At 51.1% G+C, this 14,840-nt stretch overlaps 2 protein-coding genes across 5 annotated transcripts in view; one reads left to right on the forward strand and one right to left on the reverse strand.

The window, feature by feature from the left end:
- Window positions 1-26: 26 nt before the first annotated feature.
- Window positions 27-5,915, forward strand: NTHL1 (nth like DNA glycosylase 1). Of its 4 annotated transcripts, XR_007379990.1 has the most exons (7): window positions 27-112; window positions 491-711; window positions 1,597-1,767; window positions 2,300-2,459; window positions 3,912-4,017; window positions 4,657-4,834; window positions 5,803-5,915. XR_007379990.1 is itself a non-coding variant. In XM_048961704.1 (6 exons), the coding sequence occupies exons 1-6, from the start codon at window positions 31-33 to the stop codon at window positions 4,778-4,780; spliced, it is 864 nt and encodes a 287-aa protein (XP_048817661.1). In that variant the 5' UTR covers window positions 27-30; the 3' UTR covers window positions 4,781-5,797. The 4 variants fall into 4 exon arrangements, 3 of the variants coding, with proteins under 3 accessions (XP_048817661.1, XP_048817662.1, XP_048817663.1); XM_048961704.1 differs by lacking the exon at window positions 5,803-5,915 and having other exon boundaries at window positions 4,657-5,797; XM_048961705.1 differs by lacking the exons at window positions 3,912-4,017; window positions 5,803-5,915 and having other exon boundaries at window positions 4,657-5,797.
- The window catches only part of SLC9A3R2 (SLC9A3 regulator 2), a 28,115-nt gene continuing 19,071 nt past the window's right edge, over window positions 5,797-14,840 (reverse strand). The window contains exons 3-7 of the mRNA XM_048961703.1: window positions 13,296-13,472; window positions 11,716-11,869; window positions 9,831-9,874; window positions 9,450-9,512; window positions 5,797-7,990 (exon numbers count right to left, since the gene is read on the reverse strand). Coding sequence (XP_048817660.1) covers window positions 7,832-7,990; window positions 9,450-9,512; window positions 9,831-9,874; window positions 11,716-11,869; window positions 13,296-13,472 — 597 coding nt within the window. The 3' untranslated portion in view covers window positions 5,797-7,831. The remainder of the gene's footprint in view (window positions 7,991-9,449; window positions 9,513-9,830; window positions 9,875-11,715; window positions 11,870-13,295; window positions 13,473-14,840) is intronic.

The raw sequence follows: 14,840 nt of genomic DNA on the forward strand, positions 1-14,840 counted from the left end.
CGCAGGGCATTCTGGGATTGGTAGTCCCGGATGTACCGGGCTGCTGCCATGTGCGCGGCTGCGCCTGGCGGCGGTGGGCGGGCGGCTCGGAGGCTCGGAGCTGCGAGGGCAGGTACGGGGTGGGGCTAGGGTGAGGGTCAGGATTAGTGCTAAGGGCTGGGGTAGGGGCTAGGCCTAGATGCGTATCCGACGGGGTAGGGGGCGGAGTCTGGGCTGTTCTCAAAGCAGCAGCCCAGCTGGGGTTGTTGAGGGGGTCTTGGGATGGGTTTTGAAGGGCTGTTATCTGTCTGTGGGGACACTGCCTCTCTGTAAGGGCCTTCTTTGCTCTCTTGCGGTGCTCCCGATTTCGGCTGTGCCCACACAGGAAGTGCTGCTGGTTTGAGGTTATGGGGAAGGTGTGTTTGTCTCCACTCAGAACACTGGGTGTAGGGCAGGTGATGATATCTGACAGCAAGTGTTGGCTTCAGGCATGAACATCTCCCTCTTTCAGGGGGCCTGGTCCCCAGTGCAGCCCCGAGGTACAGCAGGAGGACAAGGCGGGTCCCTATTGCTTATGAAGCTGAACCCAGGCCTGAGTCCTCTGGCCCCACATGGGAGCCAGAGAACTGGCGGCAGCAGCTGGAGCGCATCCGGGAGATGAGGAGGCACCGAGATGCTCCCGTGGATGAAATGGGAGTGGATAAATGCTATGACACCAGTGCACCACCGCAGGTAATGGCATCCCAGGAGCATCACTAGGCTGCATAGTGCTGGTTTGGGCATCTCCATAACATCAAAATAAATACAGAGTGCATCCAGTCTGAAGGCAGAGATCAGTTGTGCAGGAGGTTATGGCACAGGTACATGTGGGAGGGAGCTGGCTTATCCTGTGGGCAGAGAAGAGCCAGCTGCTTGCTGTCCTGTGCTTGGCTCAGTGCCTTCAGACAGTCCTTGTGATGCGGTTCTGGGTTATCTGCTCCCATTTAGCCCATTCTAACTAGCAAACACAGCTATGAAATATGCTCGTCCTCTGCTTAAACCAGAGAGTTGCCAGCTTGAACCAACAGCAGAGGATGAGGCAAAAATGAGGTGAATTTGGACTTAGAGTGGAAACCTCAACAACATATTAGGGCTGTGCTTTCAGGGCTGGCTGGCAGGGCATGAAGGCATGTCTTTCTTTCTTTAAAAGTCTCTGCAGCAGTCCAAGGAGGGTGCTCATCAAGATGGCTCTGTAGCACAGCAGAAAAACAGTTCAGGGAGAAGGTGAGAGCTGATAACTCTCCAACCTGCTGTTATGCTCTTAGAGCAACACAGAAGTGAAAATTGGCTTTCTTCCTTCTTGCAGCTCTCCTTTAAGGGGATGCCAGTTGAAAGACGGGGGCCTGCTGGAGTGGCAGTGTGTTCCCTCAGAATGGGAACAGTGGGGAAGGGGGGCATTTGCATCAGTACTAAAAACAAAGCAAGGCAAGGACACAGTGCAGGGCTCTGCTCTTTGTGCACTGGGGACGTGGGGGACACAGAGGGAACACACAGACTGGCTCAGCAGCGTTGTGCTGGGTGGGAGAATCCAGCTGCAAAAGGATCTCAGAGAGCCTTTCAGCGTCTCCTTTCCCCCAGGTTATGCGCTACCAAGTTCTGCTGTCTCTGATGCTCTCTAGCCAGACTAAGGACCAGGTGACATCAGCTGCCATGCTCCGCCTGAGGCAGCGTGGCCTCACGGTTGACAGCATTTTGCAGATGGATGATGCAACGCTTGGGCAAATTATTTATCCTGTTGGATTCTGGAGAGTAAGTGCAGGATTAACGTTTGTGTGCATTAACCTCCTCCACCTTCCCCTGTTCCCATGCAAAGTCCTATGTCTGGGACTGCTTAGAAGCCCAGGAGAGGGACACAAGGAGGGTGGCTTGGCCTTTGCAGGCTGTATCTCATGGTCAGTACCTGTGCAGAAAGTAAGTGCTGAAGGTGGAAGGTGGGTGTGAATCAGCCCTGTGTCTGAGACTTCCTACTGTGTTCAGCCTTTATTCCATGCCCTGTGGTGATCTTTTCCCTGGAGTCAAGCTGAAGGCTGTATTTTTATGCTGGTTTTAGCGATTTGTATTCACAGTAAGATTGTTTGCTGCAGTGCCTGCAGAGTGCAGAGGAGGTTAGAGCTAATCAGCTTTCAGTATTTTGCTTTCAGAGAGAAATCTAAGATCTCTGTCACCTCTGCAAACTCCAGTACATGGACTCACACATAACCCACACCAAGGAATGTTTTTGTTTCTTTCCCCTGTATTGGAGGGCAACTTGATTTTTCTGCTTTTCCCTTTGGTTTTCCAGAACAAGGTAAAGTACATAAAGCAGACAACAGCCATCCTGAAGCAGAATTATGGGGGTGACATACCAAGCACTGTGGAGGAGTTGGTGAAGCTGCCAGGAGTTGGGCCCAAAATGGCCCATTTGGCTATGAACATTGCTTGGAACAGCGTATCTGGGATAGGTAGGTTGAACTGTGTTTTCCACATTTCTCTGTTCCTGAATCCTCCATGATCCATCCCTGAGCAGAGAGGGCTCATTGCAAGCTACCTGCCCTAAGGAAACCTAATAGCATCACTTGAGTCATGTGCAGAGTGCATGTTGTGCTTGGGTGGATGCAGGGTGCGATCCTCAACCATTCAAAGTGGATGTATTGCGTGGACCCATTTACTGTTTTGCCCAAAATTTGAAGCAAAAATCCCCTAGTGCAGTCTCTCCTTCTGCTCAGATGCTGATAAGCAGAGCAAATATTGCTTAATTGGGTAGGCGTCCAAAAACATGTGTCAGTAAAATAGAACTTTGAAATTTCATTGGTTTCAAGTGAAAGAGATAATTGTGATTTGCAGGTAGTTTTAGGGTGACCTGAGGCTTGGTAGGTTGCTTCTGCAAGCTGTTAGGAGGGTAGAAGTGTAGCTTAGTCTCTAGTGCCAATTGCTTGAAACCAATTCAGTGGTTCATGATACACTATAGAGAGAAAGGACTGCCCTGCAGAGCCAGCAGATGGGGCTGGAAGATCAGCACAACCCAAGGACTCTGGGGATGGATTAATATTCCAAGTGAATTTGCTGCTTAATGGAGGGCCCTGGGAAAGTCAATAGTGGTGCCACCTGATGAATGACTGCCACAACCCAAGGTCAGTGCGGGCAGCAGCTGACCCCTGCAGCTCCACTGGTGACTGTCAGCTGTGCAAAATGTGGCTCTTGTGTGAGAGCTCAACAGTGTTCAGGGTCTGTTGTTCTCTCCCTGCTATGGGGGAGGGAAGTCCACTGGGAGCCAAACTAGCCAACTGTTTTCCAAATAATTGCGTGTTCAGTTTTGATTTAGGAGGCAAGGCTTAGTCTTCCTGTTTACAGCAATTTCCTGGGTTTTGCCCAATTAGCCACAGAGACAGGTTTATCGCTGCTGATCTAACAATAATATACTTTGCATTCTGAGCTTTTTAGCTCAAAGCACTTTATAAACATTTGTTTAAACCTCACAAACCCTCTTGTGTTAGTAGGTATTATGAAATGTGTTTTCCATCTGGGTAAACTGAGGGGCAGAGATTGCAACTTGCGTAACAGCAGCTGAAATACCCGGAGGAAGAGAACCTGGGACAGGCTGCCCTGTGCCTGCTAGATCACAGTGCGGAAACCTTTGTAGGAAGGCTGCCTAAGATTGTGTCAGTGTGTTGCTAGCTGTGTGGTATGAGATACCCACCCTGTCTGCTTTTGGCTCTGAGCTTAGGAAGAAACCAACATGTTTGTATTGTGAGTGAGCTTCCCCTTGTGTTTCACCTGCCCTATTCCTGCAGGGCTACAAAGGAAGCCCATTGCAGGGCATTGTACCTGGTTTGCTGTGACAGGCAGCCCTGGCTGTGCTCTCTGCATTCAGGCATGTATGTTTCCCACCTGAACTCTGGGCTCTCCTTTCCTAGCTGTGGACACCCATGTGCACAGGATCACAAACAGGCTGAAGTGGGTGAAGAAGGAGACCAGATACCCTGAGGAAACTCGGGTAGCACTGGAGGACTGGCTGCCCAGGTGAGGTGTGAGCCCCCAGCCTCCTTCTGCCTTGTGCTAGACAGAGGAGCCACATCTGCATAAATCCTATTGCGCTTTCAGTGGCTGCAGTGTGGATCTCCTTCTTATGGATGAACTTGTCTGCAGATGTCTCTTTGCTCTCAGGGTGTCTCAGCAGCATCTCAACTACTGAGTGGTTTCTTTGCTATTAAATGTGTCAGTCAGCACTAGTTCAGGAAAGTACCTGGAGGTCTTGATACCACACTGGCTTTCCTAGACAAACTTATTATGATGCAAGCCAGGTGCCTTTCTGTTTGGAGCCCTGCTGAGCCTAATGGCCATAGCAGTAGCAGGCCATGGTTGGATTCTGACCTTCAGAGATGCTTAATCTTCAGTATCAAGTACCAACTGACAAGTGGAACATTCTAATGTCACATCTCCACATCTGACACATGCCTTAGCACAAAGAAATGACCACATGTGCTTTACGTGATGGTCCTTCCACATCCCCCACACTTCAGAAGGATCAAGAGGAGCTAGGGCTGTCCTTAGCTTCCAGGTGGTTTGGGAAAATAGGTGAAAGGTATCGGTGTAATAACATGGGCTGCTTAACCCCTCTAAGCAGCTGCACTGAAAAGCTCACTCTCTCTCTCACTGCAGGGATCTCTGGAGGGAGATCAACTGGCTCTTGGTGGGCTTTGGCCAGCAGACCTGCCTGCCTGTGAATCCTCGCTGCAAAGAATGCCTTAATCAAGACATATGCCCTGCTGCTAAGAGATTCTGAGAATCCATTCTGGCTGCCTAGAGTAAGAAGGCCACTTCAACCCAGAGCCAAGCGGTAGGAATGTTGTGCTTTGCATGGGGCTGTGTGACTGTAGAGAAACAGGAGGCTGCTGCAGCCAGCTCAGCGTTCTTAGGGAGGGGAAGCTGCTGTTGGTGGCTGAGCTCTCAAGAGGAAAAAGGGTCCTTCAAAGCACAGTAGTCCTGCTGCATCAGTGCTGCCAGCTCCAGCCCCCATGTGAATGCTTGAGTGCGCCCCGACAGTGCAGCAGGCTGTGCAGTGTCAGGAACAGTTGGAGAAATGCAAGACTTCCTGCTGCTTGTAAATATGTGTTCAATAAAGGTGGTGGGTTATTTTTAATACCCATGAGGTTTGCTGGCATCTCTGTAACACAGGGTGGGGGAAGAAGAGCTCACAGTGACCAGTGAGCTCATAGCAACCAGCCCAGCAGCTGAGAGCAGGCAGCTAAGTCTCCTGCCTGGCCCTGGCAGTGAGAACGATGGTCAGTAAGGTCCAGCTAGAGATGTCACAAGCCAGGGTCAGAGGCAGCCACAGTCTGAACAAGTGACCTTTGAGTTCTGCTTGCAGAGGAGTCATGGGGGAGGCACAGCATGGCAGCAGGTAACAAAGCCAGCTTCACACTCTTTGAATATGCTGACAGGGTTTCCAGTAGCTGCAGGATCCAGGTTAGTGCATACCTCAGAAGCTGACACAAGGGCCGCCACCACCACTGCGTGTGTTTTGTTCTTCAAAGAAAGGGCAACACTGACTTCAGTGCAGAGCTTCAAAGGGATCATTTCAGCTACACTTTAAACAGGCAAGGGAGGAAGCAAAGTTTATAATGTGCTAAAGAAGGCAGTAATACCACCCTCAAGTTCTCACCACACAGATGAGGAATGAGTAAATAAGTGGTACATGGGAAAACAAAGTTTATTACTGACATTACAGTGTATATTATGTTTTTACAATACAACTAACAGCCTTATACTTTATTGATTTTTTTTTTTTTTTTTTTTTTTTCCAAGTTAAATGTACAGGAACTGAATAATTACTACTGAGCTACAAGATGTCAGAAATACGATAAGTGCTTTAACCAGGAGCAATTTCCATGGACTAAGCAGAGATTAAGATTTTAAAATCTTATCAGTATGCATTTGCACACCTGATTTCTTTTGATCTGCTTTCAGAACGACACGTTCTTTCTTTTTCCTCCCCCCTTAACTACAGTGGTCCAGTCTTGTATGAGAAATGTGGTATTTACAAATGAGTCTTTGCTCTTAACGTGCATCATAGATTAAGTTCTTGGTGTAGTGGGGAGCACTCTGCCCTGCACAGAGCAGAGTACTGTGGGGTTTGGCTATGCAGGCACTGGGAACAATGTGCATACCGTGGAAATGTGGGGCTCCTTCAGTACTTTCTTAGTTCTTGTAGAAGCAGATATTTCAGGGACTAAAATGAGAGGAGCTAATCGTCTTTGAAGTGGGGTAGGAAAGAGGTCTGTAGCTAATGGCAGAGTCCTGGAGGGGAAGAAAAAAAAAATCTCCCCTTATCCTGAGCCATCATCCTGCTGCCAGTCTCATCCTCAATAATCCAACACCTGCACCAGACCCTCTCCTTTTTTTTTTTTCCCAACCTATTCAGCCCATCAACAGTTTGCACTTTCATAAAAGAGAAATCCTTTCCTCTGCCCCTGAGGGTTCCGTGCTCCCTCCAGCCAGCAGCCAAGCGCTGGCCCTGTGCTGCAGCCGGGAGAGCAGCACGTGGTATAAGGCACCTTTTAGTTCAGTGTTTAGGAAACACAGAGCCATGGCAATATCCATAGTGCACTGACTAATCCAAAGGCCTCTACCTTGTAATACAGCAGCTCTGGGGAGTAACAGAGCGAAGTCGCAGCCTCGTCTTTTGTTTAGATGAGTCATCAGCACCCAAGTTATCGCTGCCCATTTGCATTCAGCTGGGGAACATGGCTTTACCAGATGCCCAGTCCCTCCCCACTGCTGCACGGCCAGCACACACTGGAGCTCAGGGCTGCTGGGGGGAGCAGACCTCACAGCCGGACTCTCTGTGGTGCACTGCATTCCATTTTCCTCCTTCACAGCCAAAGGCAAGCAATAAAGAGCTTAAAACAACTTCAGCTGTCATGCTTTACATTTGGAGGATTTGAAAACATTCCTGGTATTAAAAGGAGGACACAAAACCAAAGCAATTGCCCCAACATCAAACCTCTCCTAACCAGAGTTTACTCCATAGCTGACCCTGTGGCCAAGGAGCACAGGGGGAGTGGGGCCAGACTCAGTGTGCCCACCCCAAGGGCTCTGCAGTGACACACTCAGCCCTGCAGCATCTCTCACACTGTGCAGTTTGTGAGGTTGGTGGCATCTGGTACTGGGTTTGTGCTGTCTGTGCATCCCCCTCTGCAGCACTGAGAAGTGGAAAAGGGGTTGCCAGGGCCAGGACAGGAGTCGCTGCTGGGGAGGGAGGTCCCTACATTAACTGGAAACAGATGGGGTTTCATTCAAAACAACAGCAATGAGAATACTTTCATTCCCATAGCAAAGCTAGCGAGTGATTCACAGCCTCTGTCTGTTTTCCTATCATGAGGGGCATGCCAGCCCTCCACCACGGTGAGGTGCCCCCATCTGCACAGGAGCACAGAACATCCCATGGGGCTCAGCCTGGGACACCTGCAGACCCAGAACACCCCAAATAAAAAACAGTAACAAAAGCCTAAATAACGCAGGTAAGAAACAAGAGTGAAACTCTTCCAGTCCTTTCTCAGCAGGAATGGGGACAGCGGGAAGCCATCCAGGCTGAAAGCGAGCAAGGAAAGGAGCTTTGGTCACATTTGTCTTATGAGAATCGCTGGTGAGTAACAATAATAATAATAACAATAATAATAATAACAATTTAAAAAAAAAAAAAGACTTTAAAATACGCTTCATAAAAGCAACCAGTGAAGAGCAGAGCACAAAGCATCTCACGTGGACACTGCAGGAGAGCTGCGGGCACCTCCAAACGTCCGGGCAGGGCAATGAGCGCTGCTTCCAGCAGGGCTCAGAAATTGCTGAAGATCTCCCTCTTCTTGTTCCAGTCCATCTGCGGAGCCCTCTTCTTCACCCTCTTGGCCCTCACCTTCTCCTTGGCCTCAGCTGCCGTGGGGCTCAGGCTCAACCCACTCTCCTCAAACGGGTCCCTCTTCTCTGAGTCTCCATCCTGCAGGGAGGAACAGATGGAATCAGCAGATGACCTTATTGGAATTGTTACTCTGGCTGTTGGAACCACTGAGCAGCATCCAAGCCCTGTGCACCCAAGGCTCTGTTAATGTCAAAGGATGAGGAACGTGTTCTCTGGGCACCTTACCTGGAACACTGGCTCTTACGTCTGATCAAGGCTGGGAAATCAGTGCAGTAATTACCCTGCCCGCAGCAGGGGATTGGAACTGGATGATCTTCAAAGTCCTTTCCAACCCAATCATCCTATATTCTACGTCACACACAGTGCTAGGTCAAAGCCCCTGCCCTGTGCTGTCTGTGATTTAACCAGCACAGGAGCTGCAGGGCCACAGAGTTCATCACTACACTGCCGCCAGTGGCTCCTGCCTGCCCACCTGGCCTTGCCCAGTGCATTCTCCTTTGGGCACTGTACAAAAGGGTGCAGCTTTCTATCTGCCTGATAGAAGTGCTTTATGGGAAGAAAATCAGTGACTTTCTAAAGTCACTGCCACTGCTGCAACGTGCCCTCAAGCCAAAAGCCCCCATTGCCCATCTAATTCCTGTAATAGGTTAAATTTGACAAACACATTGTACCCTAGGGTACAATTAATACGCAAGCCCAAATGCTTTGTGCTAAACACGCAGCACTGGGTTATCCCAGCCCTCACCTTTCCTTGGGGTCTACAGGGCAAAGAAGGACTGACTCTGCTGGGTGCTGCACCAGAGCTACTTTCAGTAGGTGAGCTCCAGAGCAGCTGCAATGTGCAGCTCCTGCTCTGCACCAGCACATCTGTGCCATGGTTTTGGCACACAATACAACTCCTGGTCTTTATGCCTGCAGAAGTGCCCTAGTGCAGTGTTTTGCATGCACCATGTTCACATAAGCATAGCAGGCAAACACAAAAAACAAAGACCTTCACTTTTAACATCTTAAAGGCTGTCCTGCTCTCTGGCATTGCTGCCCTAATGCATACACACACGGTGCTTCCTGCAAGAGGACCTTTCCAGTTTCGCTCTGGCTCACAGATACAAACCGGTTCACATGCACTGTGCAATTGGGCCATGCATTATTTAATGCTCAGAGCAAAACGGAGCTGCCAGCCTGCAAGTGCCTGACTCTGCCCTGAATGCAGCTGCTGCTCACAGCCCCCCCTGCCCGGCCAGCTCTGGGTGCTCAGGAGGTGCATCCCTGCTGCAGAGCACTGCTGGGAGCACAGCCATGTGGCACTGCACATCTTCAACCCTGGTGAAGGGGAAGGAATGCAGTCATTCACGGCTGCACCTCACACAGATTTACAAGGCAAGGCATGACAGAACTCCCTGTATTGATTGCTGGGTGGATGCAGGCGTTCCTAAGCCTACAATTTGAAACTGAAATTGCATGTAAATGTGTTTTTACCATGGCATAAACATGTACATATGTATGGGAAAAGAAGGCAGCATGTGTTAGGGGTTTTTACCTCAGATTCCTTCCCAGGACTCTGAAGGTCACTGTGAGATGAAGATGTGGATCCTCCATTCAGCTGTGGGAAATGGAAACATTAGCTCAGGTTGTGCAGGGGCAGAAACAATGAAAGCCAATAACCACGTGGGGACAAACTTCACAGCCAGCCCCCAGTGCAGCACTCCAGTGCCTGCGGGGATGATGGCACATGCAGGGTGCCATTCCTGGGGAAAAGGCACAAAAGGGGCTGAGCCCAGCCTTGTGCAAGCCTGAAATTAAAGCTACGGCAGGACGCAATTCTAATTAGCCAGCAGCGGCTAATTGAGCTCAATGAACCTCAGCAATGCTCGGAGGTTCCCTCTGCTCTGAGGCAACCAGGGAGCAGGTAGGGACTCACCTGCATCTGTGCAGATCCGTTCGTCATGGGCTGAGGTACCACACCTGCAGACCAGGCAGAGGAAACAGTGAGTGCACTCATGGGGACTGCCGGGCTGGGCTCCATCACAGGGGCTGCAGTCCCAACATGGCCCCAGTAAGCCCTGCGTGTCCCCTGCCCTGGAGCTTCAGCCAGACCCAGCGCGTGTCCCCCAGAACCATGTTCTGCAATCCCAACCTTATTTGATTGCACCCTGTTTTCATCACAACTCCCCTACCAGGAGGTGGACTAAGCCACTTCCTAAGCTGCACTCCCAGTGCATTCCTGTTTTTGACAGTGAAATCATTTTTCCTGGGAATTGTTTAATCGGAAATCTTACAGACCAGCCCAACATTCTTTGCTGAAATCAGCATCTTGGTGTTGCAACAGCATGTGGCAAGCAACCCTGCTGCCTTTCATGGACCTTGGCACATTATTGCCCACTTCCAATAATTTGTGTTAATAATGTTCCATACAATGGCAAATTCAATGCAGATGAGCTGCCAGTTCCCACAACCAAGTCACTGCTCAAGGCAGCCTGGGACAGATGAGACACAGTGCTACAGATGTGCTAATTGTGACAGGGTTAGTGACTGAATTATACTTAGCACAAAGACTTTCTGCGGGCACAGACCCCATTCTGTGCTTCTCTGTTGCCCCAGTGGGACCCTGAGCAGCCCCAGCCTACAGCAGCCGAGCAGAGAACACCACTGTGTGCACTCATTGTGCAACACAGCACCCAGTGAAGCAAGAGCAGCACTCGGTGCCAGAGCAGCTTGCAATTGCAGCAACCTAGGGCTTCTAACTTACAGCTCCGCAGCCATTGTGCATCATGGCATCAGTAAGGTTGGAAAAGACCTCCAAGATAACTAAGCCCACCCCCACCTCATCCCACCGTGCCTACTGACCATGTCCCTCAGTGCCACATCACAGTTCTTATCACCTCCAGGGTGGTGTCAGTGCCAGTGTCTGAGCACTCTTTCAGAGAAGAAATGCTTCCCAATATCCAGCCTGAACCCTCCTTAGCGTAACACAAAGCCATCACCTCTCATTCTATTGCTGTTACCTGAGAGAAGAGGCCGACTTCCCCCTCACTACACCCCCATCCCCCTGGTGCAGGAGCAGGGAGCCAGCACCCGGCACTCGCGCCCTGGCTGTGTCCCTGCTGCTGAGAACAAGGTCCCCTTTGTGCTCGTGCCAGCAGACAGAGCTCACACCGCTCCTCTTTGAGCCCACTCAGAGCATCTGACACCACTTTCACCTCTCAGAATGCTTTGACTCTATTTCTCTGAACCAATCTTCCCACGGAGCACCTGACCGAGCTTGGGTTGGATGGTGACAGGGTGTGGAGTGGACAGACTGCTTTCCCTGCCAGGTTCCAGCAGCAAGGGAAACATTCCTGCAGCGGACATCTGTGTGATCGCTGCTGCGTGAAGCCCTTCTCTGCGTGTGCACATGGGGGCTTCTCTGCAATTCTCTCTGCACCCTCAGGCTCCTCTGCCAGGGGTCATCACGCCCTGCAGCCCCACAGCAGTGTTCTGCTCTCAGACTCCAGGCAGCCCTGGGATGTGCCACCAGCACAGCATCCCCACAGCTGAACCACCTGCACCGAGTGCTGCTGCACCCATCGCCACATCCCACAGCATCGCCACCCCACAGCCACCTTCTGGCAGCCAGTCCCTTTGTTAATTATTCACGGTGTAAAAATAATGAGTTGTTTTGTGGCTGGGAGTATTCTCACTGTTTATAAATAGCTGGGTGGTGCTCAGGAAACCACTCAGGGATGAGACAAGGGAAACATGACTCTGTCACTCCTGAAATCCCACCCGTGTCCTGGTGAGTCACAGGGGCAGAACCGGGCTCTCACCTTTGGTGTGCTCCTCAGTGGGGGTCACCCCCAGCTTCTTGAAGTACTCATCTGTCTCAGGGTCCACCACCAACAACCTGGCTTCGCTCTCTCTGGCCTTGATATGGGACACCACTTCTGAGTGCCGCAGCCCCTCCACGTTTATCCCATTCACCTGCAAAGCAGCAGCGTCAAGTGGCAGCAGAGACATCTCTGACGTCCCCAAAAACCTCTGCACATGCTCCATCTGTTTACTGCAGGAAGTTGGCCAGATGACCTTTAAAGGTTCATTCCAACTCAAAGGATTCTGTGGTTCTATCTCCTGAATTCCACCGGGCCTCCAGGCTCTGCCACCTCCCGACCTACACGAGTGCTCAGGACCTTGCTGGTTCCCCTCTAATGACTTCACCTTCAATTTGCTCCCAAAACCTCATCCTGCCTGAGCTCATCTGGGTGTCCCTCTCCAACAAGGGAGGATATCCCGTGTCCCAGTGGCCAGGCAGAGCACGGTGCTTGTCAGTCCCTGACGTATTGACTCATTTTCCCTTCACCGCACGCGACCTGTGAGCCACCAGCGGATGGGATTTCTCCTCCCAGGCAGAAAGGGAACAATTGTGATTTCTAGGCATTGTTCGTACTCAGAAATGAACACACCCATTGCCTGGGGCTGGCGCAGCCCCTGCAGTGCCAGCATTTAGACTGCAGGAGACAGAGTCTCAAGGAGCCAGCCCGGCTTGTAGCCATGCTCCACCCTCACCAGCACCCCATAGTCACAGCACTTTCACCAATAGCATCCCACGGTCACCCCACCATCACCCCACAGGCACCCCACCATCACCCCAGCCCTGCCCTAGGGTTCACCCTGTCTACACTGACCCATAGGGGGACCCCAAAGGGGGCTGCCCCTGCTCTCCCACCCCAACACTGTACAGCAGGGCCAGGAGCATCGATTATTTATCAGAGCCCCAAAGAGCCGAAGCGGGGGCATCAGGTTTCCAAGCTCTCTAACTCACCCCTTGCTGCTTTGTGTGTGCTGGGCACTCGACCAAGGGATGATAAATAAATAACAAAACCCCTCGCTGCTATTAACCACAACCATGGGTGTCCCAGCCCCAGCATTAAATCGCTACGGTGCTGGGACAGAGCCAGGCTGGGGGCACGGTGTGGTGCCCAGCTGGGAACAAGTGCTGTCTGTCCATCTGTCCATGCCGCTTTGAATGGGGGAACTCATTCTTCAGTAAAAACATCAAGAGACAAACAAGGCGAGGGGAGGGCAATTCTGTGCAACATCAAAAATTCTGTTGTTCGGCACTAAGCGGACAGGAAATCGCTTCCAAGAGTGGTTTTTTTCCCCCCATCTTTCACAATCCTATGCTTTAAGATCTCTCTGCCAAGTGTTTTCCCTGGCTCCAGGCTCCTGCCCTGCCCAGCAGCATGATGGATCTGACAGAAAAGGGCACAGGACTGGGGCTGGATTCAGCATCACGCTTCCCAGATAAGCATCACATCCCTTCTGCACTCCATCTTCAGGAGGACCCATGTTGGTAGGACCCAAAAACCCAACAAAAGGGCCTCAAAGCACCATGCTGCATGTGGGTTACCTCCACCAGGCGGTCCTGGGGCCGCAGGCCTGCTCTGGATGCTGGTGAGTCGGGGTCAACCGAGCGGATGAACTGCCCTGGGCGGGACTTCTCACTGTGCAGGTTAAAGCCATAACCATTGGGGCCTTTCTTCAGGTGGCAGAGGCGTGGACACAGCTCTTTCTGTCCGTTTAAATCCTGATTTAAAAAAGAAAGAGGAGGAAGGAGGGAGGATAAGATATTGTGTTGGATTTATAGGCTTTGGTCAGAATTAAGTTGAGAAGGAAGCAACATATCTGCACACCATCCCCTCCTTCCAGCTCAACAGGGACAGGTTAACAAATGGATTTCCTCTCATTGAGTTTATTTTAGAAAACTGATTGTCCAAAACCATTCCAGAGAAATTGAAACAACAACAACAAAAAATGCATTTCCTCAGCCAACAGCAGCCCAGACCCACCCACCCCACCCTGGGGCTGCCACCCCACGGCCACCTTAACCCCCAGCACTGATTGATGGCAGCACCGTGCCTGGCTCCCATTGACTCCAGCATGGCTCAAGGTTTTGTCCTCACCTTGCTACTGGTCCCTCCCTGCGGCGATGCTCTGAGCAAGCTGGGTGATGCCCAGATCTGCTGCTGCATCCTTGGCCACTGCAGAGATGGACACCAAGGGATGGGCAGCCCTGTCCTGCAACCAGCTCAAAAATGACCACGAATAACTGGGAGTACTGAGCACACTCAGTGCAGAGATGGATCATCTGTGTGCCCACCTGGAGCCACGCGGCACAGCTGCTCTGCTGCCACTTAGCAGTGAGCCTATGGAAACACTGAGCTGGGCAGAGAGGGAAAGCCCTGCAGATGTCTTTGCAGAGCAGCTGGGTTTTTGCAGAGAGGAAGCACCATCCCTGCACACGGTGCTGCCCCAGGTGCCTGCAGCACATCCAGGCTGAGGTCACTGCAAATATTAGTGGAGCATGTGAGGAGTTTGGCGCTTCACCTCTATCACGTGCAAAATGCTTTATGGCTCCTTGGGGCTAACAGGGAGCAGCACACAGCAGGTTTTATCCTTCTGCTGTTCTCGTGCACCAGGCACAGCGGCACAGCCATGTCCTGGGCAGGAGCTGCTCAGAAATAGAAGTACCTTTGGGTTGTTTTTTTTTGGTCTGTGGTTTAAGGAAAACATTCCCATTTTAAATCTGCATGGAAAGCGACACTGCTCCCACCTGCTATCAGACCTCAGATATCTATCTATCTATCGGTAGGACGATCTCTTACAACCTTTCATTTAAAACAACTATAAAAACATGTGAAATTTCCCCCAGTGTTCCCAACTTGGCCAAAAAAACAAAACAAAACAAAAAATCTGGAAAAGACATCCCTACCCCCCAGCTAAAGGCAAATGGTAGAGGTGGGTGGGGACCTCCTTTGGGCACTTCTACCCAAGAAACACCCAGGGCTTCTTTCACCCTTATACACCCACTCAGCAGTGACCCCTCCACACACATTTTCCCCAAAGGAAAGCCCCCATACAGCACACACGGTGCACAGCACTCGGGGCTCATTGC

The sequence above is a fragment of the Lagopus muta genome, chromosome 15 (genome assembly GCF_023343835.1).
Source record: "Lagopus muta isolate bLagMut1 chromosome 15, bLagMut1 primary, whole genome shotgun sequence".
NCBI lineage: Eukaryota > Metazoa > Chordata > Aves > Galliformes > Phasianidae > Lagopus > Lagopus muta.